Source organism: Eretmochelys imbricata, chromosome 15 (genome assembly GCF_965152235.1).
Source record: "Eretmochelys imbricata isolate rEreImb1 chromosome 15, rEreImb1.hap1, whole genome shotgun sequence".
Classification (NCBI taxonomy): domain Eukaryota; kingdom Metazoa; phylum Chordata; order Testudines; family Cheloniidae; genus Eretmochelys; species Eretmochelys imbricata.
The window spans coordinates 2,195,479-2,221,416 of NC_135586.1; the positions used below are offsets into that span (position 1 = coordinate 2,195,479).

General features: G+C 44.6%; 1 protein-coding gene across 3 annotated transcripts in view; it reads right to left on the reverse strand.

The window, feature by feature from the left end:
- Window positions 1-10,396: 10,396 nt before the first annotated feature.
- Window positions 10,397-25,938, reverse strand: part of EWSR1 (EWS RNA binding protein 1) — a 39,694-nt gene continuing 24,152 nt past the window's right edge. Inside the window, exons 9-17 of one of the 3 annotated variants that reach the window (XM_077835229.1) lie at window positions 23,266-23,300; window positions 22,700-22,732; window positions 21,563-21,681; window positions 19,858-19,987; window positions 18,863-18,985; window positions 15,102-15,261; window positions 14,206-14,303; window positions 12,859-13,111; window positions 10,397-10,801 (exon numbers count right to left, since the gene is read on the reverse strand). In XM_077835229.1, the coding sequence (XP_077691355.1) occupies window positions 10,762-10,801; window positions 12,859-13,111; window positions 14,206-14,303; window positions 15,102-15,261; window positions 18,863-18,985; window positions 19,858-19,987; window positions 21,563-21,681; window positions 22,700-22,732; window positions 23,266-23,300 (991 nt within the window). In that variant the 3' untranslated portion in view covers window positions 10,397-10,761. Of the gene's footprint in view, window positions 10,802-12,858; window positions 13,112-14,205; window positions 14,304-15,101; window positions 15,262-18,862; window positions 18,986-19,857; window positions 19,988-21,562; window positions 21,682-22,699; window positions 22,733-23,265; window positions 23,304-25,938 lie in introns of those variants that run through there. The other 2 variants (XM_077835228.1, XR_013348091.1) reach the window with 2 other exon arrangements.

A 25,938-nucleotide genomic window follows, 5' to 3' on the forward strand; every position in this document is an offset into this window, starting at 1 on the left:
GCCAGCACTCCTGGACTCCTTTCCCCCTCATGTTATTCTCCCAAGGGATCCTGCCCATCAGTTCCCTGAGGGAGTTGAAGTCTGCTTTTCTGAAGTCCAGGGTCCGTATTCTGCTTCTCTCCTTTCTTCCCTGTGTCAGGATCCTGAACTCGACCATCTCATGGTCCCTGCCTCCCAGGTTCCCATCCACTTTAGCTTCCCCTACTAATTCTTCCCGGTTTGTGAGCAGCAGGTCAAGAAGAGCTCTACCTCTAGTTGGTTCCTCCAGCACTTGCACCAGGAAATTGTCCCCTACCCTTTCCAAAAACTTCCTGGATTGTCTGTGCACCGCTGTATTGCTCTCCCAGCAGGTATCAGGGTGATTGAAGTCTCCCATGAGAACCAGGGCCTGCGATCTAGTAACTTCCGTGAGTTGCCGGAAGAAAGCCTCGTACACCTCATCCCCCTGGTCCAGGGTCTATAGCAGACTCCCACCACATCACCCCCCTTGTTGCTCACACTTCTAAACTTAATCCAGAGACACTCAGGTTTTTCTGCAGTTTCATACTTGAGTTCTGAGCAGTCATACTGCTCTCTTACATACAATGCAACTCCCCCACCTTTTCTGCCCTGCCTGTCCTTCCTGAACAGTTTATACCCATCCATGACAGTACTCCAGTCATGTGAGTTATCCCATCAAGTCTCTGTTATTCCATTCACATCATAATTCCTTGACTGTGCCAGGACTTCCAGTTCTCCCTGCTTGTTTCCCAGGCTTCTTGCATTTGTGTATAGGCACTTGAGATAACTCGCTGATTGTCCCTCTTTCTCAGTATGAGACAACACCCCTGCCCTCTTGCGCACTCCTGCTTGTGCTTCCTTCTGGTATCCCACTTCCCCACTTACCTCAGGGCTTTGGTCTCCTTCCCCCGGTGAACCTAGTTTAAAGCCCTCCTCACTAGGTTAGCCAGCCTGCTCGCAAAGATGCTCTTCCCTCTCTGCGTTAGGTGGAGCCCGTCTCTGCCTAGCACTCCTCCTTCTTGGAACATCATCCCATGGTCAAAGAATCCAAAACTTCTCTCCGACACCACCTGCGTAGCCATTCGTTGACTTCCACGATTCAACAGTCTCTACCCAGGCCTTTTCCTTCCACGGGGAGGATGGACGAGAAGACCACTTGCGCCTCAAACTCCTTTATCCTTCTTCCCAGAGCCACATAGTCCGCAGTGATCCACTCAAGATCATTCTTGGCAGTATCATTGGTGTCCACATCAGCACTCCATCCGCTTTAAGGTGGAAGGTTGTGATCACTGCCAGGTGTACTCTGAGTGAACTCATTGATCAGCTTAAGAAATCAAGCCTAAGTATGTAGTCCAGGACTATCAATAGGGTAGAGGTGGTGGCGTTGATTTGTTTAACCACCACGTGTGGAATCTCTTCCATTTGTGGAGGTATGTTGAGCATGTAGTTGACAGTATGCTGTTTAACAAGATGTCTTTGACCTCCCTGGAGCAGATCGTCTCCTCGCCTTGGAATCATTGAGAAGCCAAGCTCTTAGGTGGTGTGTTTCCAGGTTTGGGTGTATGGTCTGGCCTGCGTCCTGTGACAGGAGATTTGGAAGAAGTGGGAGGATGCGCGGTGGGTATTCTGACACCTGTCGTTGGTTTGGATACTAGGTTTGCTTGGGCCATACGGGGGCTATCAAGATGATGTTGGCTTGGTCGATCCTGATCTTCTGTATGACCCTGGACAGAAAGGTGGTAGGAGGGAAGACATACATGAGAGGTGCATCCCATCAGATGAAAAAGGGGTCACCTCTGGATCCTGTCCTGCTCCAGAGAAAAATGTTGGGCATTTGCTATTCTGACTCGTGGCAAATAAATTTATTGTGGGGAAACCTCATTGCTGAATTATGCTCCAGGTCACTCGTGGTCATGGGAGAACTTTCTGCTTAATATGTCCGTCATGATGTTCTGAGATCCCAGCGGGTAGGCAGCTGATACGGTGATCTGTTGAATGCACCTTTTCCACAGTTTCATAGCCATGGTACATAGGGAGCAACCTCGCCTCTCCTTGTTTATGTGGAACATGGAGGCCACATTGTCAGTCATAATTTGTATGGTTTTGTTTTCGATCAGAGGCAGGAAGTGTGCACAAGCATTGCAAACTGCTCGCAATTCCAAAATGTTTATGTGCAAGGTTGACCATCTGCCCTGTACTGAGAGATTGTTTAAGTGGGCACCCCAGTCCAGCAGGGAGGTGTCTGTTGTGCTTCTCATTTCAGGGGGAATCTGTAGAAAAGGGATGCCTGCACAAACATTGTGCAAGCAGGTCCACCACTGTAGTGAGTCCTTGACCTTTCGTGGCATGCTTAGAGGTTTGTTCAGACTGTATTGTGTGGGATGTATACTGTCCCGAGCCACCCTTGCAGGCAGCGCATGCATAGTCTAGCTTGTTTTACGACATAGGTGGTCACCGCCATGTGTCCTAGTACTTGAAGGCAGGTCTTAGCGGAAGTTTGTGGACTGTTCACTGTAGTATTGATCTAATTCACTAGGGCAATGAACTTGTGTCGTGGTAATGAGGCTTTCAACTTCCAGTGAATTTAGGTGGGCCCCCAATGAATTCCAGTTCTTGAACTGGTTTTAACATTGATATTTGAAGGTTTATTGTAGACCAAGGTTTGTGAAGAATGACATTGACAGCTTCTTCTAGAATGAGTGCCTTGAGTAGTCAATTGCCTAAATATGGACATATCATAACCCCTTGCTTGCATAGGTGGGCCACCCCCACTGCTAGAACGTTGAAAAACACTTGGGGAGCCATGGAGAGGCCAAAGGGCAGTACCATGTATTGATAGTGGGCCTGCCCCAAGGCAAATCAGAGAAATTGCCTGTGTGCTAGGTGTATGGCAACATGAAAACGTGTCTTCACAAGGGCTACAACATCAAGGGCTACAAACCAATCCCCTGGTTCTAGAGCTGGAACTATTGTTGTGTTTTGATAAATTTGACATCCTGAATTGTTTTGACAAATTTGTTTAGCTTCCTGAGATCTAGGATGAGTCTCCATCCCCCTAACTTTGTCTGGGTTAAAAAATAATGGAAATAGACCCTTCCCTCTGTGTTGTACCGGCACTGATTCTACCGCACCCAGATGTAGAAGGTGGTCTACTTCCAGTCTCAGAAGGTGTTTGTCAGAGGGGTCCCAGAAGAGGGATGGGGAAAGAGGGTGGGTAGGGGAGATGGAGATGAACTGGATGGAAGAGCTGATCTTGGTGATTTCCAGTACCTATTTGTCAGAAGTGATGGTTCGCCACTTTGGGTAGAATGGTGCTAGGTGGTCTGTAAATTGATGGATAATGGTTTTAGCAACGGTAATTGGGGGAGGTCAACCCCCCCCCCGACCAAACCTACTTTAAATGTTTTGATGTCGGTTGCAGTGATGCAGTGGATTGAGAAGAATTTGATCTACATTTGGATGGTCTTTGTCTGCATGGCTGATAATTGTACGGTCTCTGGTTCTGCGTGTAGGGCACCTGTCTTGAATGTTGTAACGTGTTATATCTGCCTTGTTTCTGTTTAATTGCAGATGTATAGATGCCTAAAGATCTGAGAGTGGCTCTCGAATTCTTTAATGTATGAAGGGATTTGTTGGTCTTACCCATGAACAATTTCGGACTTTCAAATGGAAGGTTCTTTACTGTGGATTGCACCCTCCCTTGGAAACTCCTACAGGTAGAGCCAAGAGGCTCAGTGCATTACAATGGCGGTTACATAGACCACTCCACCACGTCTGCAGAGTCTAAACATGCCTGAAGGTCTGTTCGAGCCAGGTGGTGTCCTTCAGAGATGAGTGATGAATTGCTTTTTTTCCCTTCAGGTATGAAATCAGTAAATTTGGATAATGTGTGGTTGTATTTCACCACCAGAGCTTCATAACTGATGATTCTGAACTGTAATATTGTAGATGAATAGGCCTTGCAACCAAGTAGATCCAATCTCTTCCACTCCTTATCATAAGGGGTGACCCTGGAGTAATGTTGCCTACCCGTTCATTAACTACGTCTACCACCAGAGAATTTGGCTGGGGGTGTGAATAAAAATTCCCATTCTTTCAAAGGGACTTTTTTATCTGCCCTTTTACATGTAGGTGGGAGGCCTGCCAGACGGTTGTGGCAGGCTCCATGTTGCATCATTTATAGGAAGAGCGATCTTGGAGGTAGTTGATGTTCGGAGTATGTCCAACAGCCTGTGTTGTGATTCAGCAATCTCCTCAAGGGGTATTTGGAGTGTGTCAGCTACTCCTCTTTTAAACAGTTCTTGGCACTGTTTGAAATAATTTCCGGTAGTAGGCAGAGGAGGCATGATGGTCTCATTGGGTGAGAAAGAGGTGTTCGTTGCACAAGTACCCTCCTGATCTAAAGCTTCCTCAAAATTCTGTTCATGGGAGATGTCAGATGCTGCTGCTGACATTGGTGGGGAGTGCCTACTCATTTCCCTGGGAACACTTGGGGGTTTGGGGTAGCACTGTCTGTATACTGTCCATGGGTCCCAGTACAGCCATTATGGTGGGAAAGACACCGGGGAAAGTACTCATTGGTGTCCTTACCACCCCCTTGATATAAGGTCTGGGATGGTGTCTAGCAGGGGTAATTATTTTTTGTCAAAGTCTAAATTTCTTGGTCAAAATATAGTCAAGTTCCAGACCCCAGAGAAAATACAAAAATAATAAAAAGATTATGTGGTCCATTTAAAAGCCTCTGGAGGTCCAGATTTGGCCCACGGTCCACCTATTGACTAACACTGGTGTCCAGGATGCTCTCGTAGTTCAGACCTTATACTGCCTTGCATAGGTGAGGAGTGTTGGATAAAAAAAACCTTCCCCTTCCTTGTCCTCGCTGGAGAGAGTCAGATCTAGTTGGTAGTGAGAGTATCAGTATTGAGGAGAGGGGACTCCAGTGCCAGGGTCACTGTTAGGTCCTTATATGCGAGGAACTGCATTTGTTGCAGTGCTGAGAATTATTGCAGTATCAGAATTGGTGCCAATGTCAACTGTACCAAGGAAGACATAGTAGCCTTCAGTACAATTGCATGTGTTATGCACCAGAGAGCCAGAAAGTGGCGCCAGTGCCTGAGATGTTGCAGAGGCACTCAGTAGTATTTCATTGGTGTGGCCAGTGCCATTGTTGAAAGGTCAGCCTTTTCTCCACCTTCCGTTTTAGAGCCTGTCTGCTTCAGGTCTTTGGCCTTAACGGTACCAGATGTGTCTGCCAACTTGTAGGTACTTAGCGGTGGCATAGTCAGTACCTATGCTGTAGATTGAATTGAGGAATGGCTTTTCAACCTGGTCTTTGTAGGAGGAATCATAGAATATCAGGGTTGGAAGGGACCTCAGGAGGTCATCTAGTCCAACCCCCTGCTCAAAGCAGGACCAATCCCCAATTAAATCATCCCAGCCAGGGCTTTGTCAAGCCTGACCTTAAAAACTTCTAAGGAAGGAGATTCTACCACCTCCCTAGGTAATGCATTCCAGTGCTTCACCACCCTCCTAGTGAAAAAGTTTTTCCTAATATCCAACCTAAACCTCCCCCACTACAACTTGAGACCATTACTCCTTGTCCTGTCCTCTTCTACCACTGAGAATAGTCTAGAACCATCCTCTCTGGAACCACCTCTCAGGTAGTTAAAAGCAGCTATCAAATCCCCCCTCATTCTTCTCTTCTGCAGACTAAACAATCCTAGTTCCCTCAGCCTCTCCTCATAAGTCATGTGTTCCAGACCCCTAATCATTTTTGTTGCCCTTCGCTGGACTCTCTCCAATTTATCCACATCCTTCTTGTAGTGTGGGGCCCAAAACTGCACATAGTACTCCAGATGAGGCCTCACCAATGTCGAATAGAGGGGGACGATCACATCCCTCGATCTGCTCGCTATGCCCCTACTTATACATCTCAAAATGCCATTGGCCTTCTTGGCAACAAGGGCACACTGTTGACTCATATCCAGCTTCTCGTCCACTGTCACCCCTAGGTCCTTTTCTGCAGAACTGCTGCCTAGCCATTCAGTCCGTAGTCTGTAGCGGTGCATTGGGTCTTCCGTCCTAAGTGCAGGACCCTGCACTTATCCTTATTGAACCTCATCAGATTTCTTTTGGCCCAATCCTCCAATTTGTCTAGGTCCCTCTGTATCCTATCCCTGCCCTCCAGTGTATCTACCACTCCTCCCAGTTTAGTATCATCCGCAAATTTGCTGAGAGTGCAATCCACACCATCCTCCAGATCATTTATGAAGATATTGAACAAAACCAGCCCCAGGACCGACCCCTGGGGCACTCCACTTGACACCGGCTGCCAACTAGACATGGAGCCATTGATCACTACCTGTTGAGCCAGACAATCTAGCCAACTTTCTACCCACCTTATAGTGCATCCATCCAGCCCATACTTCCTTAACTTGCTGACAAGAATACTGTGGGAGACCGTGTCAAAAGCTTTGCTAAAGTCAAGAAACAATACATCCACTGCTTTCCCTTCATCCACAGAACCAGTAATCTCATCATAGAAGGCGATTAGTTTAGTCAGGCATGACCTTCCCTTGGTGAATCCATGCTGACTGTTCCTGATCACTTTCCTCTCATGTAAGTGCTTCAGGATTGATTCTTTGAGGACCTGCTCCATGATTTTTCCGGAGACTGAGGTGAGGCTGACTGGCCTGTAGTTCCCAGGATCCTCCTCCTTCCCTTTTTTAAAGATTGGTACTACATTAGCCTTTTTCCAGTCATCTGGGACTTCCCCCATTCGCCACGAGTTTTCAAAGATAATGGCCAATAGCTCTGCAATCACAGCCGCCAATTCCTTTGGCACTCTCGGATGCAACTCGTCTGGCCCCATGGACTTGTGCACGTCCACCTTTTCTAAATAGTCCCGAACCACCTCTTTCTCCACAGAGGGCTGGCCATCTATTCCCCATGTTGTGATACCCAGCGCAGCAGTCTGGGAGCTGACCTTGTTCGTGAAGACAGAGGTAAAAAAAGCACTGAGCACATTAGCTTTTTCCACATCCTCTGTCACTAAGTTGCCTCCCTCATTCATTAAGGGGCCCACACTTTCCTTGGCTTTCTTCTTGTTGCCAACATACCTGAAGAAACCCTTCTTGTTACTCTTAACATCTCTCGCTAGCTGCAGCTCCAGGTGCGATTTGGCCCTCCTGATTTCATTCCTACATGCCCGAGCAATATTTTTATACTCTTTCCTGGTCATATGTCCAACCTTCCACTTCTTGTAAGCTTCTTTTTTGTGTTTAAGATCCGCTAGGATTTCTCTGTTAAGCCAAGCTGGTCGCCTGCCATATTTACTATTCTTTCGACACATCGGGATGGTTTGTCCCTGTAACCTCAACAGGGATTCCTTGAATTACAGCCAGCTCTCCTGGACTCCTTTCCCCTTCGTTAGTCCCCCAGGGGATCCTACCCATCCGTTCCCTGAGGGAGTCAAAGTCTGCTTTTCTGAAGTCCAGGGTCCGTATCCTGCTGCTTACCTTTCTTCCCTGTGTCAGGATCCCGAACTCAACCAACTCATGGTCACTGCCTCCCAGATTCCCATCCACTTTTGCTTCCCCCACTAATTCTTCCTGGTTTGTGAGCAACAGGTCAAGAAAAGCTCCCCCCCAGTTGGCTCCTCTAGCACTTGCACCAGGAAATTGTCCCCTACGCTTTCCAAAAACTTCCTGGATTGTCTATGCTCCGCTGTATTGCTCTCCCAGCGGATATCAGGAAAATTAAAGTCACCCATGAGAACCAGGGCATGCGATCTAGTAGCTTCTGCGAGCTGCTGGAAGAAAGCCTCATCCACCTTATTCCTCTGGTCCGGTGGTCTATAGCAGACTCCCACCACTACATCACTCCTGTTGCTCACACTTCTAAACTTAATCCAGAGACACTCAGGTTTTTCTGCAGTTTTGTACTTGAGCTCTGAGCAGTCATACTGCTCCCTTACATACAGTGCTACTCCCCCACCTTTTCTGCCCTGCCTGTCCTTCCTGAACAGTTTATAACCATCCATGACAGTACTCCAGTCATGTGAGTTATCCCACCAAGTCTCTGTTATTCCAATCACGTCATAATTCCTTGACATCACCAGGACCTCCAGTTCTCCCTGCTTGTTTCTAAGGCTTTGTGCATTCGTATATAAGCACTTGAGATAACCTGCTGATCACCCCTCATTCTCAGTATGAGGCAGGAGCCCTCCCCTCACAGACATTCCTGCCTGTGCTTCCTCCCGGTATCCCGCTTTCCCACTTACCTCAGGTCTTTGGTCTCCTTCCCCCGGTGAACCTAGTTTAAAGCCCTCCTCACTAGGTTAGCCAGCCTGCTCGCAAAGATGCTCTTCCCTCTCTTCGTAAGGTGGAGCCCGTCTCTGCCCAGCACTCCTCCTTCATGGAACACCATCCCATGGTCAAAGAATCCAAAGCTTCTCTCCGACACCATCTGTGTAGCCATTCGTTGACTTCCACGATTCAACGGTCCCTACCCAGGCCTTTTCCTTCCACAGGGAGGATGGATGAGAACACCACTTGCGCCTCAAACTCCTTTATCCTTCTTCCCAGAGCCACGTAGTCCGCAGTGATCCGCTCAAGGTCATTCTTGGCAGTATCATTGGTGCCCACGTGGAGAAGCAGGAAGGGGTAGTGATCCGAGGGCTTGATGAGTCTCGGCAGTCTCTCCGACGTGAAGAGGAGTGGTAGCTTTCCTCTTCACATCTTTCAGGAGACGGGTCCCTCCCGTGCAGAGTTGAGGAGGGAGGTCTGTCACAAGCCGCATTCAGCTATCAGTCGCCCGGAGAAGTTTGTGATCCCAGGTGTGAGGCTGGGCGGAAAGACTTCTCCATGAGAACTGAGTTTTAGTTTAAGGCCCCTTGTTTTTCTTGTGTGGGCCTTAACGTTATGGCAATGAGGAAGATTACATGGGCGCACTACAGCACTTTCACAACCACATGCATTAGCTGACTTGATGATGGTATAACAGCAAGACAAACTCTGTTACTTTATCACAGTTATAAGGTTTATGTAGGGATAAATACACACACATACACAGAAATGCAGTCACCTCTTCCCTGAGGGAAATGAAGAGCTACCACTAACAGTCTGAGGTAAGGAAATATCTCATCTGACAAGACAATTAAAATTCCCACTCTGCAAAATGAGTTGGGATTTTTAATCACCATAAATAGCTCTGGTCTCAGTTCTAGCTCTAACAGAAATGGCTCTGTCCAGCAGCAAAGCACCCAACTATCCGCAGGCTGGACTCTTGAGGAATTAGAAGAAAGTGTCACTTACAACAACTTATTAGAGCACCTGTATTCTTCCTTAGATACTTGCCTGGCACATAGGAACACATACAGGGCCGGTCACTAATCTGGTGCTTGTGCCGTGACATGTTCTTGGATTTCTCCACCAGCACTGAATCCTACTTTCCTGAGAGGCATCCTGTCTTGGTTTTATATATATGTCTCATCTCTGTGAGATCAGAAATAATTAAGCCTGGAGAGCACTGCATTTCACACCAGAAACAGCATTCCGGCAATGAGTGCAAGTTGGTCGTTGTTTTGCTTCTAGCCTATTTTGTGACGTTTGAGTCTGCATGTTTTGTTTTATTGATATGTCACAGGCACATGGTATGGAAGACCAAGCTCAACCCCAGGATATTATTCAATTGGTTGTGTTATAAATTAGTTACAATGGAGACTGAATAGTGTTTCCTGTTCAGAGCCTGTATTCACAGGGCGCCTGCTGTTTCAGTGTAGTAATCTTGCTTGAACTTTCAACCCACACTGCCTGTATTACTTTCAGAGATGATTTCATTTACCCTTCCAGTTCATACAGTCCTACATTTCTACTTACTGGGCTGCCTTGTCCTGAGTGTTTTCAACAGAACACTGGTTCTTAGCTGCACTCAGATACCAAGATGGTGGGCATGGTATACATGAAATGAAAACACTACCAGAGAGAACTTAAATGTTCATCTACTATTTACAAAAAGTCTAGTCATGGTATACCCAGCAATACATCTTTATTTACAGCCAGGATGCAATTCTGAAGTCCAATGGATCATTTGAAATGGTGTGTTCAATTCTGTCCTCTGAATGCAATAAGCCACACTTTACAGTTTGGAGGTTAAGGTGCCTGCTCTGCCTTGCCAAATACACTTCAGGACTGGTTCAATCTTTTCATGGTAGATTTCAATCCCTGCTCCCTCCGTACAATGCAACATTCAATATCAAGGGATTACAAGCCATATAATACATACAACTCATGAGTGAAACTCACTGCCTCTTCTCCAGAGCCCACAGAGCTGGAGTTTGCGATGCCCCCTCCAGGTGGAGATGTTCAGAGTGCTGTCGAATAGAGGCTGAGAAGTATTAAGTTTATAAACATTTGGAATTTTATTTAAAAAAAACATCACAACCATTAACATTGTTACAGTTAGTTCTCCTCCTCCTGGTTTTGCAAACAATGATACTGAGCATGCTCACAACAATGGTTTCTCATTGGTTTAGTTTTAGTTAAACAACCATTTTGTTTAAAAGGAAAAAAAATAACTCAGCACACTACCATTTAACTTGGTTTTAATGTTTCTCCACAAATGGTGAAAAATACTAAAGTACAGACAAGGAATAATCATAATGTTGTGGCCAACATTATAAATATGGAATTATAAATTTAAAACATTTTCTGGTTTAAAAAATAAATCTGGTAGTAAATGCAGCTCTGCAGGTTTCTGCCTCTAGTAGGGCCGGTCTCTCCGCTCCTGACGATGTTCACCCCTACAAAAAAGAAACCACTTGTTTGATTATAGCTCATAGGACACACCCACAACCTTGCTTTCCATTAGACCGAGGAGGAAAATGATAAAAGGTTTAGAAAATTTGACTTATGAGGAAGAGTGAAAAACACAGGGCATGTTTAGTCTTTGGGGAAAAAAGGCTGAGGGGACCCAGTCTTCAGACGTGTTATGGGCTGTTCTAACGAGGACGGGGATCCATGGTTCTCCATGTCCCCTGAAGGCAGGACAAGAAGTCATGGGCTTCATCTGCAGCAAGGGAGATTTAGGTTAGATATTAGGAAAAACTTTCTTACTATAGCACTAGCATAGGCTTCCAAAGGAGGTTGTGCAATCCCCACCACTGGATCAGACAAACACCTGTCGGCGATGGTGTACCGTTTACTTGTCCTGCCTCAGCACAGGAGGCTGGACTAGATGAGCTCGAGGTCCCTTGCAGCCCAAGATTTCTAGGATTCTATGCACACTCCTAGCACAAGAGGAGGCTATCACAATTTTCATTATTCAGTGTTTGTTCCTGTCCCCATCAACTTTCTGATCAAGAGTTACTGATTTTCTAAGCTTTATTTCTCCACTTACCTTTGATCACATCAGATCTTGTTTCATTCCCCGCCTCCACCCCAAAACCTATTCGAAGTTGTCAAATCATCCTAGCCCTGTGGTCCCCGAACTTTTTACCCCTCTTCCCCCCAAAGCTGGCTAGATTGTCGGGCTCAACGGGTAGTGATCAATGGCTCCATGTCTAGTTGGCAGCCGGTATCAAGCGGAGTGCCCCAAGGGTCAGTCCTGCGGCCAGTTTTGTTCAGTATCTTCATTAATGATCTGGAGGATGGTGTGGATTGCACCCTCAGCAAGTTCGCAGATGACACTAAACTGGGAGGAGAGGTAGATACGCTGGAGGGTAGGGATAGGATACAGAGGACCTTAGACAAATTAGAAGACTGGGCCAAAAGAAATCTGATGAGGTTCAACAAGGACAAGCGCAGAGTCCCGCACTTAGGACAGAAGAATCCCATGCACCGCTACAGACTAGGGACTGAGTGGCTAGGCAGCAGTTGTGCAGAAAAGGACCTAGGGGTGACAGTGGACGAGAAGCTGGATATGAGTCAGCAGTGTGCCCTTGTTGCCAAGAAGGCCAATGGCATTTTGGGATGTATAAGTAGGGGCATTGCCAGCAGATCGAAGGACGTGATCGTTTCCCTGTATTCGGCATTGGTGAGGCCTCATCTGGAGTACTGTGTCCAGTTTTGGGCCCCACACTACAAAAAGGATGTGGAAAAATTGGAAAACGTCCAGCGGAGGGCAACAAAAATTATTAGGGGACTGGAATACATGACTTATGAGGAGAGGCTGAGGGAACTGGGATTGTTTAGTCTGCGGAAGAGAAGAAGGAGGGGGGATTTGATAGCTGCTTTCAACTACCTGAAAGGGGGTTCCAAAGAGGATGGCTCTAGACTGTTCTCAGTGGTAGCAGATGAATGAACGAGGACTAATGGTCTCAAGTTGCAGTGGGGGAGGTTTAGGTTGGATATTAGGAAAAACTTTTTCACGAGGAGGGTGGTTAAGCACTGGAATGTGTTACCTAGGAAGGTAGTCGAATCTCCTTCCTTAGAAGTTTCTAAGGTCAGGCTTGACAAAGCCCTGTCTGGGATGATTTAGTTGGGGATTGGTCCTACTTTGAGTAGGGGGTTGGACTAGGTGACCTTCCAACCCTGATATTTTATGATTCTATAAAAGCTGGGGCTGGGAGGAGGGCAGCAGCTCCAGGAGGGGGGGGATGCGGACACTTGGTAAGGCGGTTGAGGCTGGGGCCACAGCTGGGGCACCAAGCACAAGCCCGGTAGCTGGGGCACCAAGCACAAGCCCGGTAGCTGGGGCACCAAGCACAAGCCCGGGAGTGGAGCCAGCAGCCAGAACCAGGAGTGGAGCTGGGTGGGCCCCAGCAGCACCCCCCCAAACATTCCTTCCCACCCCCTAGGGGGCGCACCCCACCTCTGTCCTAGCCTTTTGCCAGGTTCCTTAGTTTGCTCTCCTACATACTTGTCCATTTTTCCTGGTCCTCCACGCCTGCCGCCTCTGCCTCCCATTTGCTCCATAAGAGGTCCAGGTGGGCCCCCTGGTCCTCCTCGTCTTCCTCCTCCAAATCCACCTCGATCCATACCCCGGCCTCCTCTGAATCCGCCTCTATCTCCACCACGTCCACCTCTGAACATTCCACCAGGGCCACCACGATCCATGAGGCCTCCTCTTCCTCCTCTCATGCCACCAGGGCCACCTCTGCCACGATCTCCACCTGGTAAAGAAAAATGTCACCATGTACATCTGAAACCAGGGCTCTCTAAGGTGAAAACATGCCTGCTCTAGACAGATTTCCAGAACTGAAACCTTAGTCCTTTCACATTAAATCATCTCTAACTTTCCTCCAGACCCAACTCAAGAAGCAGCAGTACAAGATGTGTGCATGCAGCTTTGAGGCAGCGGGTAGCTTAAGGCCTGGCAGTGGAACCATGAAGAGGGCAGCCACCCCAATCACAGGGCAGGAAACCCACTTTTCACTCTTCCCAAAATTGCTGGCCCTTGTCAAAAACATGAATGCTGGCAACATTGCACAAGCTGCAGGAACAAAGCACAGATGCCCAGGAAGCAACGTCAGGCCACTTTCTGGGCTGGAGACAGCCACTGGTGGCTCATGCCACACTGCATGAACTGCATGTTTACAGAAGTGCCACTGAAAATTTTGAGCTATCCTGAAATCCACTGGGAAAGCCTGAGAGGCAGACGGCTGATTTAGAGGTCGTTTTGGCTGGGAGCCGCATAAAGTGAGTGTCATAGGGCAGGTCTATAGCAGAACTCTACACTGGTGCAGTTGCGCTGCTATAGCATGTCTGGTGAAGCCGCTCTATGCCGAAGGGAGAGCGCTCTTCCTTCAGCATAATTACTCCACCTCTGCGAGATGTGGAAGCTACGCTGGTGGGAGGGTCTCCAGTCAACAGTGCCGGTGTGGACAGCGCTAGGTCACTGTAACTTGCGTCACGAGTCTTTTTCACACCCCTGAGCAACGCAAGTTAGATTGACTGAAGCAGTAGTGTACGCCTGCCTGTAGGAAACTGGATTGCTGCAGACAGATGCAAGGAAAGAGTCACAGAAATAGTGGGAAAGTGAGAGCAAGTCATCTCAGGCAGAACAGAACCACAAACTGCTGCCTCTACAGCTCCAAGAGTGTGTTATTTACCCAGTAATTATCCACCTCTAGTGATCAGTCCCTGAGAACACTGTATAAGCAATGTCAATCACATATGCAAAGGAGGTGGTTCATCTTAAGTACTCATTTCCCATGCTCTGGGAATAACCTTGAGCTCCTCTCTAAAAGCTGTGCCACATACATACCTGGAGGTGGGAAGGGGGGTGGAAGAAAGCCTTCTGGTTTAGGAGCCTTGCATTGATTACACTCTGTTCTCCAGGCAAAGTTCTGGTTTCCACAGCCCCTAGACAGAACCATCAGTTAGTGAAGACTTTAAAAAAAAAGTTTCTGAATGAGAAACAAGATTTGAAGATCTACCTTAATAACTTTTAATGGCTATGTAACTGATCTAGGAAAGGACGCTGGTCCTAGTACAGAACAAGAGACAAATGTAAGGATTTTGTTCTCAACTTTGATACCGAGTCAGTAAGTGAGCAAGTCAACCAGCCCATATTTCTCCATCTTTGGGGTTTGTGATGACTAACTAGTTAATATCTGCACCACACTAACACAGCCCTTTTTATCTGCTTTGCCAGTACAAAAAAATAGCAATGTATTATTACACCGAATGATGTGGTTGCTCCAACTATGCTCCTCTTGGAGCAGGGGCTGTCTTTTTTGTTGTGTTTGTATGGCACCTAGCACAATGGCACTACTGCAATACAAATAAATAATATTGCTACCTCTAATATGACAGAGATGTTAAACTGGCAAGGACTGTATGTAATCACTAATGCATCTCTGCTTAGTTCAAGCTCTCAATTACAGTAAATTCAACAGCTTATTTTTTCAAAATTTGAACTGTACTTTATTACCAGAAGTTCTGGCCCCAAATGAGCCATTTCCTAACTGACAAGTACCCAGGCATTTTGGTGACATGATTATTAGTATGATGGGGCCTGTGACATTCTGCAGGAGATGAAAGCCAAGTGGGCTGCAGTGCCAGGTATCATGTAAGGAAGAAGGCATCTGGGTTTACATGCAGGACTACAGGGCACAAAGGTGTTAACAGATCAGCCTAGTTGGTAATGCAAACACTTACGGATTGGGGCACTGCCAGTCTCCAGCTCGGTGCTGGACGTTTCCTCCAGAAGGGTTTCCTCTAGAACCCCGCGGTCCTCTTGGAGGGAAGCCTCCCCTGTCTCCACCTCTGCTTCCCATACGGCCCATTGGACCACCAGAACCACCAGGACCCCCTGGGCCTGAAAGAAAGAAGTCAGTTAATTCCAATGCAGACTCTGGTCACCTCCACAACTTAGGGTGTTGCTCAGTAATGTTCCCTCTGATTTTTTACATCCATGTGTGGAATGAGTTTTGTTATGTGCAGCACCAATAATGAGGTAATGTGGATGTGCGCCACCGCCCACCAACACAAACAAAAAGCCTAGATATATTTTTAAAAAGTTATAGGTATGGAAGAAGAAAAAATATTAAAACAAGGGATAATTAACAAGGTGCACTGCTTAAGATGTTTAATATGAAATCAAATAAAAAGAAAATTAAAATAAAGAAAATTAACACAGATAGCTGTATTACACTGAAATAGCAGACTCTCTGTATGTGACTGTTTTCTCACAATGTGGGGCAACACTGTGGACCCACCCAGACTCAGTTATAGCCCATGCTATCTTAGGAGAGGAGCTGATTATGTACTCCTTGGAGTGGAGTACATGCATTTTATCATCCTTTCTAACAAATCAAGCTAGTAAACACACCAAAATGTGGCATACTGAAAACAGCTATATAGATAAAACAAACACAGCCATTAAGTGAAAGCATAAAAAAATGTGTGCCAGAGGCCCAATTTAATAACCTACTCCCATAGACCACTAAATCTTCAGAGAAAGCTGCTCTCAGAAAATTAAGAATCTGCCAAAACACTAGCATGCTACGGACTTTTGCAGTCCACAAAACTATACCTCTTGCATGTATATTATCTGCACACATAGCTCAGCTTCAAGATACTAAACAAATCTAGGAGTCAACTAGAAATAGTCATTCTCTCCTCATAAGTATTAATACAGTATTTTCTGATACTGGACAGGAGAGTAAAAGGCATTCACTCAGGCTTATACAATTTCTATAGAACGTCAACTCTTAATTTGATTAAAACTTCACACACACATAACAGTAAAAATAAGTAATAATAAAGCAACACAGACAGCAAACAAACCACAAACAAGTGACAACACTGAAAATACAACAGGAAGTAAAACATCAAGTAGTTGCAAAGAGAAAAGGAGTACCTGTGGCACCTTAGAGACTAACAAATTTATTTGCGCATAAGCTTCCGTGAGCTACAGCTCACTTCATCGGATGCATTCAGTGGAAAATACAGTGGGGAGATTTTATATACACAGAGAACATGAAACAATGGGTGTTACCATACACACTGTAAGGAGAGGGATCACTTAAGATGAGCTAATACCAGCAGGAGAGCAGGGGGGAGGAACCTTTTGTAAGGCTCCCCACCACCACCCCGCTCTCCTGCTGGTATTAGCTCATCTAAAGTGATCCCTCTCCTTACAGTGTGTATGATTACACCCATTGTTTCATGTTCTCTGTGTATATAAAATCTCCCCACTGTATTTTCCACTGAATGCATCCGATGAAGTGAGCTGTAGCTCATGAAAGCTTATGCGCAAATAAATTCGTTAGTCTCTAAGGTGCCACAAGTCCTCCTTTTCTTTTTGCGAATACAGACTAACACAGCTGCTACTCTGAAACCTATCAAGTGGTTGGTTATGGTGAAACAGAGCCCTGTAGAAACAGGCAAAATTCTCCTGTAATTTGTGCATGTTGCCAACTCAAAAACTCAGACTAGGCTCATTAAGTTTTTACAAGTCCAGCCTTAAGTAAATGGAGCACATTAACACATCGCTTCAGAGTTTGCAGACAGATCCCTGCTTCAAATAATTTGCAAATAAAGTCTTCATCCTACAAAACACCTAGCACCAAATGCTTGCTACTCAGGAGTCAATGAGAGTACTCTAAAGAGCCAGAACTATACCAGATAGCAAAGATCTGGCCTTAATGGTTTCCAATACCTCTCAAATGAATTCTAAAACTTGTCTGGAGACCTCTCTCCTGGCCACTGCAGCCCCGAAGCAGGGGCTGGGACGTGACAGGTTAGAAAATACAAGAGGGATACTGCAAATCAAACTTTAAAGCTGTAGTACATGTTCCGAAACAAAGCTAAATCCAAACATTTTAAGCAGCTGGTGGAGGTACCGTTAATTTTAGGAACTAGATTAATTAACCTATGTACCAGACAAGCAATTCCGAAATGCCAGCCAATGTAAAAGCTAGGCATAAATAATACATTGTCACTTCTGTGATTATAGAAATGGTTATTAAATGTGATTTTTAATGATAGTTTTGGGGAGATGATTTATTTGGATTCTTTTTAAAAAACAAACCAAAGTTACTGCAGTTATTCTCCAGCCAGAACTACTTATCTATAGGGATCTCTTTTTTGGAAGAATAAAAGCAGTTGTCATATATAAAGCACATCTCAAATCCTGTTTCTACTTTTTGTATTCAGTTAGCTTGACTTGTGTACAAAACTCAGGTATAATCAGCGGTAAAATAACAAAAATGAAGCTAAATACATTTGATGATTGTATCTATCCACTAGTTTTTTACATTGAAGAAGCAAAATTCTGCAAAATGCATATATCTGTAAATGGCACACATGACATGGGGTAATCTTTAACACAGTGAAACAAATATCAGGTTTCAGAGTAGCAGCCGTGTTAGTCCGTATCAGCAAAAAGAAAAGGAGGACTTGTGGCACCTTAGAGACTAACAAATTTATTTGAGCATAAGCTCTCGTGAGCTACAGCTCACTTCATCGGATGCATGCAGTGGAAATACAGCAGGGGGATTTCATACACACAGAGAACATGAAACAATGGGTGTTATCATACACACTGTAAGAGACTGCTGAATTGGAATTAATTTGCAAACTGGACACCATTAAATTAGGCTTGAATAAAGACTGGGAGTGGATGTGTCATTACACAAAGTAAAACTATTTCCTCATGTTTATTTTTCCCCCTACTGTTCCTCACACCTTCTTGTCAACTGCTGGAAATGGCACACCTTGATTATCACTACAAAAGGTTTTTTTTTTTCTCTCCTGCTGGTAATAGCTCACCTTACCGGATCACTCTTGTTACAGTGTGTATGGTAACACCCATTGTTTCATATTCTCTGTGTATATAAAATCCCCCTACCGTATTTTCCACTGCATGCATCCGATGAAGTGAGCTGTAGTTCACAAAAGCTTATGCCCAAATAAATTTGTTAGTCTCTAAGTGCCACAAGTCCCCCTTTCCTTTTTGTGAAACAAATATGACATTTAAAAAGTGACATTTAGTTAAATGTTAGTTCTTACTGGTATTGTGGTGTTTGTGTCTCCCGTCTCTCGCCCACAGCCCAGATGGGGCTGCTTGGGAGAGACTCGCTTGTCCCATCTCTCCTGGCCGCCACCCACAGCACAACTGGGGCTGCTTGGGAGACAGTCGGGACCAGAGTCGCAACTCATGTCTCCCCCCACATCTCACCCCCTATTCCCCCCACCAGCTCACCTTCTCCATGTTCTCTCTCTGCAGGGTCATGAGGCATCTAATTAGTGGAGCCACACCTGTGTGGCTCCACTAATTAGGTGCGCAGCCCTTCATTCCCTCAGGCGTGCACCTTAGAGGGAACTATGCTGCTTGGTGTACACTACACCCCAGCTCTGCACAATAAGGTTCCAGGGGAATTCAGCTCATTCATACAGACTCTGGCCAACATTACCTCCACGCAGAGGGGGAGGCAATCCACGTGATTCACGTGGGGGCATCCCACCCCTCATGCTGTTCATTGGCGCCTTCTTCCGAGTGAGAGAAACTTTGAGTTTGCTCCCCTGGAAATCTTTTCCTGGGAGGAAAAAAAGACAGAAAAGTGTGGCTTGCTTACATGGTCACAAACTTCCACTACTGTAGGGGGAATAGGGCTTGGGTACCATGTACATGCATCCTACAGGATACATGTTTCCATAGTCACTGATCAAAGGGAAAGGTGTCCCTCTATTAAGTGCTGGAGGGTGGGGGAGAATTCCATCTCTGACCTGTAGAACCAAAGAAACTCTACACCGAGTTGCCCAGACTACTTGGAAGTTAGCGCCTTAGGGAGCTGGCTTATCTGGTTTGACTAACACCAGAACGTTTCCCAGGTAACATCTTTCCAAGCAAGATTTGCGTTTGTGCGTGCGTGCATATGTATGTATGTAGGGCCTCCCTATGTGAAGGGCATAAAACCCCACTTTTCTATCCTCTGAATTAGCCAAATACTTAGCTATGAAACATAGGCGCCGACTCCCTGGGTGCTCCATGGCTAGAGAACCCATGGGGGAAAATCGGTGGGTGCTCTGCACCCACCAGCAGCTCCCCGCCCCGCCCCTGCCCCAGCTCCACCTCTTCCCGAGCATGCCACATCCTGCTTCTCCCCCCAGCTCCCAGCTGTTTTGCAGCAGCAAGCACTGGGAGGGAGGAGGAATACGGTGCGCTTTGGGGGAAGAGGCAGGGCCAGGGCGGGGATTTGGGGAAGGGGTCCAATAAGGGCAGAGAGGGGGCAAAATTGGGGCAGAGACTTTGAGGAAGGGGTTGGAATGGGGGCGGGGCATAGGTGAAGCTGGGGTGGGGCTGGGTCAAGCATCCACCAGCACCTGGAAAAATTGGCACCTATTCTATGAAATAAATCCCAGTCAAAACTATGCTCATCAGAAGCAAGAGTTAATTCCAGTCACTTGCCATCAAACCATTCTACAGCTGCTTTGGCAGTTGATGGGTCATCATAGGACACTGTGGCATCTCCTTTTGGCTTTCCAGTTTCTTTGTCAAGATAGAAGTTTATCATAGGTTGCCCAGTCCTCTTGTTCATCTAGCAGGAAAATAAAATCACACTTCAAAATGCAGTGCAATAAATTGAATGAACTGTAAACAAAAGATTCCCAAGATATCCTTCTCCACTACTCTTAAAATCATCCCCAATTCCTCTGAGGTAGAGGTCAAATACTCCATTTCAGTTATACAGTTATATGTATCAGGAAAGAGCAAATCCACACAAATCCTGCCCCCCCCCCAATCCCTTAAAGGATGTGACTAACCCCCTATCCCACCTAGAGGGCACAACTACAGTAGAATTCAGAAACCTGAAATGGACACTGAAAGACAAGTCCTAAAAGGCTCTTCTGGAATATAACTCTGCTAGTTATTTCAGGGGTTCTCAGCATGCTGGGTTGGGACCATACTGCTATATGGGAGGTGGTCCTGCCTAGAATACACTGGGTGGGGGTGTCCCAGTATGGAAAAGGCTGAGAATCACAGCTCTATTTCCATCCCACTCTACTAGTCGGTGAGATAGTTATTGTTCCACACTCCAGCGGTCCTGCATAGAATCATAGGTTTGTAAGGAAACTCAAGAGGTCATTTAAGTCCCTTGCAATCATGGCAGGACTAAGTATTATCTAGGCCATCCCTGACAGGTGTTTGTCTAACCTGCTCTTCAAAATTTCCAATGATGGAGATTCCACAACCTTCCTACGCAATTTATTCCAGTGCTTAGCCACCCTGACAGTTAGGAAGTTTTTCCTGGTGTCCAACCTAAACCACCCTTGCTGCAATTTAAGCCCATTGCTTCTTGTCCTACCCTCAGAGGTTAAGGAGAACAATTTTTTCCCTTCTCCTTGTAACAGCTTTTATATACTTGAAAACTGTTATCTCCCTCCTCAGTCTTCTCTTCTCCAACTAAACAAACCCATTTTTTTCAGTCTTCGATCATAGGTCGTGTTTTTTAGACCTTTGATGATTTTTGTTGCTTTTCTCTGGATTTTCTCCAATTTGTCCACATCTTTCCTGAAATGTGGCACCCAGAACTGAACACCATACTCCAGTTGAGGCCTAATCAGCGCTGAATAGAGCGGAATAATAATTTCTCATGTCTTGCTTACAACACTCCTGCTAATACATCCCAGAATGAGGTTTGCTTTTTTTTTTTGGGCAACAATCTTATACTGTTGACTCAGTTAGCTTGTGATCCACTATAACCCCCAGATCCCTTTCTGCATTACTCCTTCCTAGCCAGTCATTTCCCATTTTGTATGTGTGCAACTGACAGCTCCTTCCTAAGTGGGGTACTTTGCATTTGTCCTTATTAAATTTCATCCTATTTACTTCGGACCATTTCTCCAGTTTGTCCAGATCATATCCTCCAAAGCAACTGCAAACCCTCCCAGTTTGGTATAGCCCCCAAACTTTATAAGTGTACTCTATGCCATTACATAAATCATTGATGAAGATAATGAACAGAACCAGACCCAGAACTGATCCCACTTGATACGTCCTTCCACCTTGACTGTGAACAATTCATAACTACTCTCTGTGAACAATTTTCCAACCAGTTATGCACTCACCTTACAGTAGCTCCACCTAGGTTGTATTTCCCATGCATACCCACCTTGACAACACCACATTGTTTGAAGAAGTCTGCCAGCTCCTCCAGGGTCACACCATCACTCAGTCCCTGTACATAAACTGAACTGTTGTCTGAATCGTCATCTGTGTCTACAGGTGGGCCTAAGGAGATCAAATTCACAGAAGTATCATTATACCAGGTGATCACAAAAGATAATGGACAGAGTTCAGTTTTATCTGGTCAACTTTAGTGATAATCTCCTAAATGGACTACTACCTCTCTTTCAGTGAGGGTAAATACTTGTATATTTATGGAAATGCCAGATGAAAATCCAGCCATACAACATGGGGATTCAGAGGCACCTTCTCTATACATAAGGAAGAGCCATACCACATACTGATCACTAAGAAAGTATCTGTAAAAAAGCTCATCCTTTCCAAATAATCAGCTGATTTATTTCCTACTGACCTCCTACATAAGGGAATTTTGGTCTGGTCTCTTGCCATGGCTGGATGTATACCATTAAAGTGCCACGAGAAACTGTAGCCAAAATTGGGTGGCTGATATAATAGAAGTCTTTTTGAGCAATAATTTGAGATCTGTGCAAAAACAGATATCCAACTGCAGGTGCAAATTAGATTTTACATCTTTTGTACAATTATATAGGCAATGACCTAAGCTGATCCTAGAAACAGCAACAGACACAAAATGCAGATTTTTACAGGACTAGAAAGGAAAAAAACTACAAATTCACAGGCTATGGGTGGCGGAAGGGAGGAAAGGAAGAGAAAAGTAAAGCTAGTATATGCCTGTGTGGTAGTTATTTCAATACTGCTTGAAATTAGATGCCTGGTATATCTGAACACCCATGGACATGCTGCTTAAATACTCTCCTCTTTCATGAAGGGAAGGATAAGCATCCAAATGAATCTTTGCAAAATTTAAATCAGCCAGCCCAACTATTGGATTAATTAAGAAAGTAGAAGAAATGGATCAAGACACTGGGATACAGAGGGTGAATGCCCCTGAACCTTTTATATAGGCAGGGAAGAAATAAGGCAGATAAACCTTTGCGGACAAGCAATGTGAATGACTGCCTTCACTTGGGGAGGAAGAACAAGTGAGAAATCCTTCTTTTCAGCATGCACAGGTGATATTCTGAACAGTATTCAAAATTACCTAAATCAAGATCTGGTCCTTCTTCCATGGGTCCTGCCAGTCAAGGAAAAAAATCATATAAAGTTTTGTTAGTGCACGTCTTGCAGGCTGAAAACCGACACACACAAATCTATCTACTTACAACCACCATATGATGGTGTTGGTTAAACTCAAATTGACCTGCATTGCAAAAATTTTAGCAATGCACCTTTTTACGGTTTTTTTGTGATCAGTTTGCTACTTTTAGCAGCCTTTAAAACCATTAACCATTATTACACTTCTTTAGCTTTACTGGGCCAATCAGTGTATATTTATAAGAAAAGTTATTTTTCTTTATTAAATCCAAACAAAATTAAATTTATTCTCCCCAAATTACAAAAGTAGTTTCTCAATACTTCAAGTTACCCTTTGTTTTGTAACCATAGGTTAACCTTATACCCCTAGGCATTGCCGGCAGTACCCATTAAAGTCTTGTTGTATATGTCATTTTTAACCACTTATGAAACTAATAAAAATTATATATTTTTTTTCTAAAAACTGACTGATTTTTTTTTAAACACTATCCATTGTAATGCTCAAAAACTTACCACCAGGCTTATTGAAGCCACCTCGCTCTCCAGCGCTGCTGGGGGGATAAACGAAGAAATGAAGGCCTTTCCCTTTAAAAAGCCAGTACCGCTCTGAGCCTCTGGGGCTCACTGGGAAGAATGGCACTGGCTAAACATCTCCAAACAATGCATCTGTCTGTCTGTCTCTCATCTCGTCACTATGCCTTTCTTCAGGGCAGCTTGCTCAAATTTCCTTTACGCACAACCTTGCTTGTCTGGTTTAGACACCACTTTTGCTGCTGTACCCTTTCGTTACTTGTATTGGTATTAACAGTACAATACTTGGCAAAAACATTTAGAGATTTTCAAATTGTGTTTGATTTTTTAAAAAAAGATAAGTCACCTATAGGTCAACTCCCTCCCCTTTGTATGTACATAAAGGTGCACCCTCAGCCTCTTGCAGCAGGAGAGCAAACTGAGTTCCTGGGTCCCTAACATTAACAGTTAAAAAGGCAGGAGACAACCATATGTAATACCTAGAACACAGTTCAGATGACATTTCCACTAAAACCTTAGTATAAAGCCATACATTGAGGTCACTACTGGATTTAACAGTCTCTGTGGAAGAAGAACTTACAGAATATATCAGGGCTCAAAGGCCTGGGGGTGCAGCTTTATGGACACAAACCAGAAATTAAGATTTTAATGTGTGCCAATGCAAAAATCACAGCCTCTAGCTTTTAATACAAAAGCACAGACTAGGCTATTAGTTTTCAGTTGCTTCCAAGTGCTGGTTAATTAGGAAAATGCCACCTGAAAAGGGTTTTCTGGGTGGGGGTGTTGTTTTGAGGGAGGGAAGAGAGGAGGGAGAGAGCCATCTATTTGCTAGCCAGTATTGCACCTTTAATCTCTAAAAAGGTTTTAAATACACAATTCCAAGCTGTTGCATGCAGCTTTGCTTCCTTTTTTTTTTAAAAAAAGTACACACCATATATGTAATGTCTCTCTTTTTAAACACACATGTTTACACTTTTTAATGTTACACAATTCTAAAGTATTATACCAGTATGCAGTTACCAAAGTTACAGAAGGATTCCATTTATACAATGAATACATTTGGTTAAAAATATTCTATGTATATTTTTCCTCTCCATATGGACACCGTGTCTAGTCCCACTTTTCATTATGCTGCCGGCTGAGTACTGAGTACGGGTACTTTTTAAGTATTGAAGTGTATACAAGGCTCTCACTTTGTAACCTGTAGCATATAAATGCGACAAAGCATGTTAAAAAGTTTCCATGTTTAACAGCCAATGAAAATATAAAATAATTGAGTCAATGAAAAAGGGCATGTTAATAACATTGAGCTCCTTACCTGCAAGAGACACTGAAATCCATCACCACAACATGATAAAAGGGCCGAGTTCCCCTACCCTGCCCCCTGGGTTTTCAACCTACTGCTTCGTGGAAAGGCCACCTTTTCTATGGACAGTAGAAAAACTACATCCAAAAGCTGGCAGCCTCTTTAATAGACTTTCAGTTGGAAATCACTACAGAAGTAATTTATTCTTTGATTACAGATGTGAAATTAGAGAAAAAAATTATAAATCTTTTGCAGTGAACAGCACCAAAATGGCTACAAGTTTTAAGACGTGATGATAGTAATTTCAAGTGTCTACATCTACTTTAAAAACATTAGAAATAAATATATTATGGGTGAAATCTTTATATAGAACAATGGAATCCTGTTCCATTCAAGCCAATTTATGAAATCAGTAATGTTTCCATGTGAACAAGTGTTTATCTTTAAAATATAAGTTCCAGGTAGTTGTATTTCTCCAATAAAGATTTCAGACCATTTGGATTCATTTTAGCTAAGCTATGCAGAATGACAGAGTAACTTCTCCAATTTCTAGGTGAAATGGGGTTCTAAAACAAGTCGCCAATAAATGCTGCACTTTTATCTAAGGCTGTTGACTCACTTGCCCAGCCATACAAATATATGTGGCAACATTTTACCGAGATTTGTCCTGATGTTTTGCACTTCCATCTCCGCATTTCTAATCCGTATGAATGAAACTCTGCATAGCTTTAAACGTAAGTTTCATAGCGATTGAACACACACAAAGCTAAACCTTCCTTATATTAGCCTTGATAATTAATCCATCATCCTCACCTTCATTAAAACAGACACCAGAGACAGGGAGCTATAAACTACTGATCTGAACAAATAGGTTTACTAAACCAGATTATGCCATCAGTTAAAATGGCCAAACTGATTTAGATCACCTGAAAGCTCCAATGGGGAGCAGTCCTGGAAGTCAAGTCAGATCTTTGGGTGTTCTTGGGGCTTTTCTTCACACTCCAACCAAGCCACTCTAGAGCTGTGGCTTCAACAACAATAAACTGATCCATACATTCACTTATAACAGTAGCTCCAAGTGCTACTTCTAGTGCAAACAGAGGCTGAGGGGAAACATTGTATAAAACAGCTGACATTAGGCTTCTGCCATGTACATACCTGAAACGTCAAGACCCCAAATAGTGAGGCAAAGAAAGTGAAACCTGGATCTCCTGGAAGGTTTGTGTGTGTTCTATCCAAAGTTATCGTTAAATCCCACAGAGGATTTCACCTCTGAATAACCATGAAGGGAGCTGAAAGTTCTTTATTTCATAAAACCCTTAATTCCCCCAAACCCAACAATCTGCAGG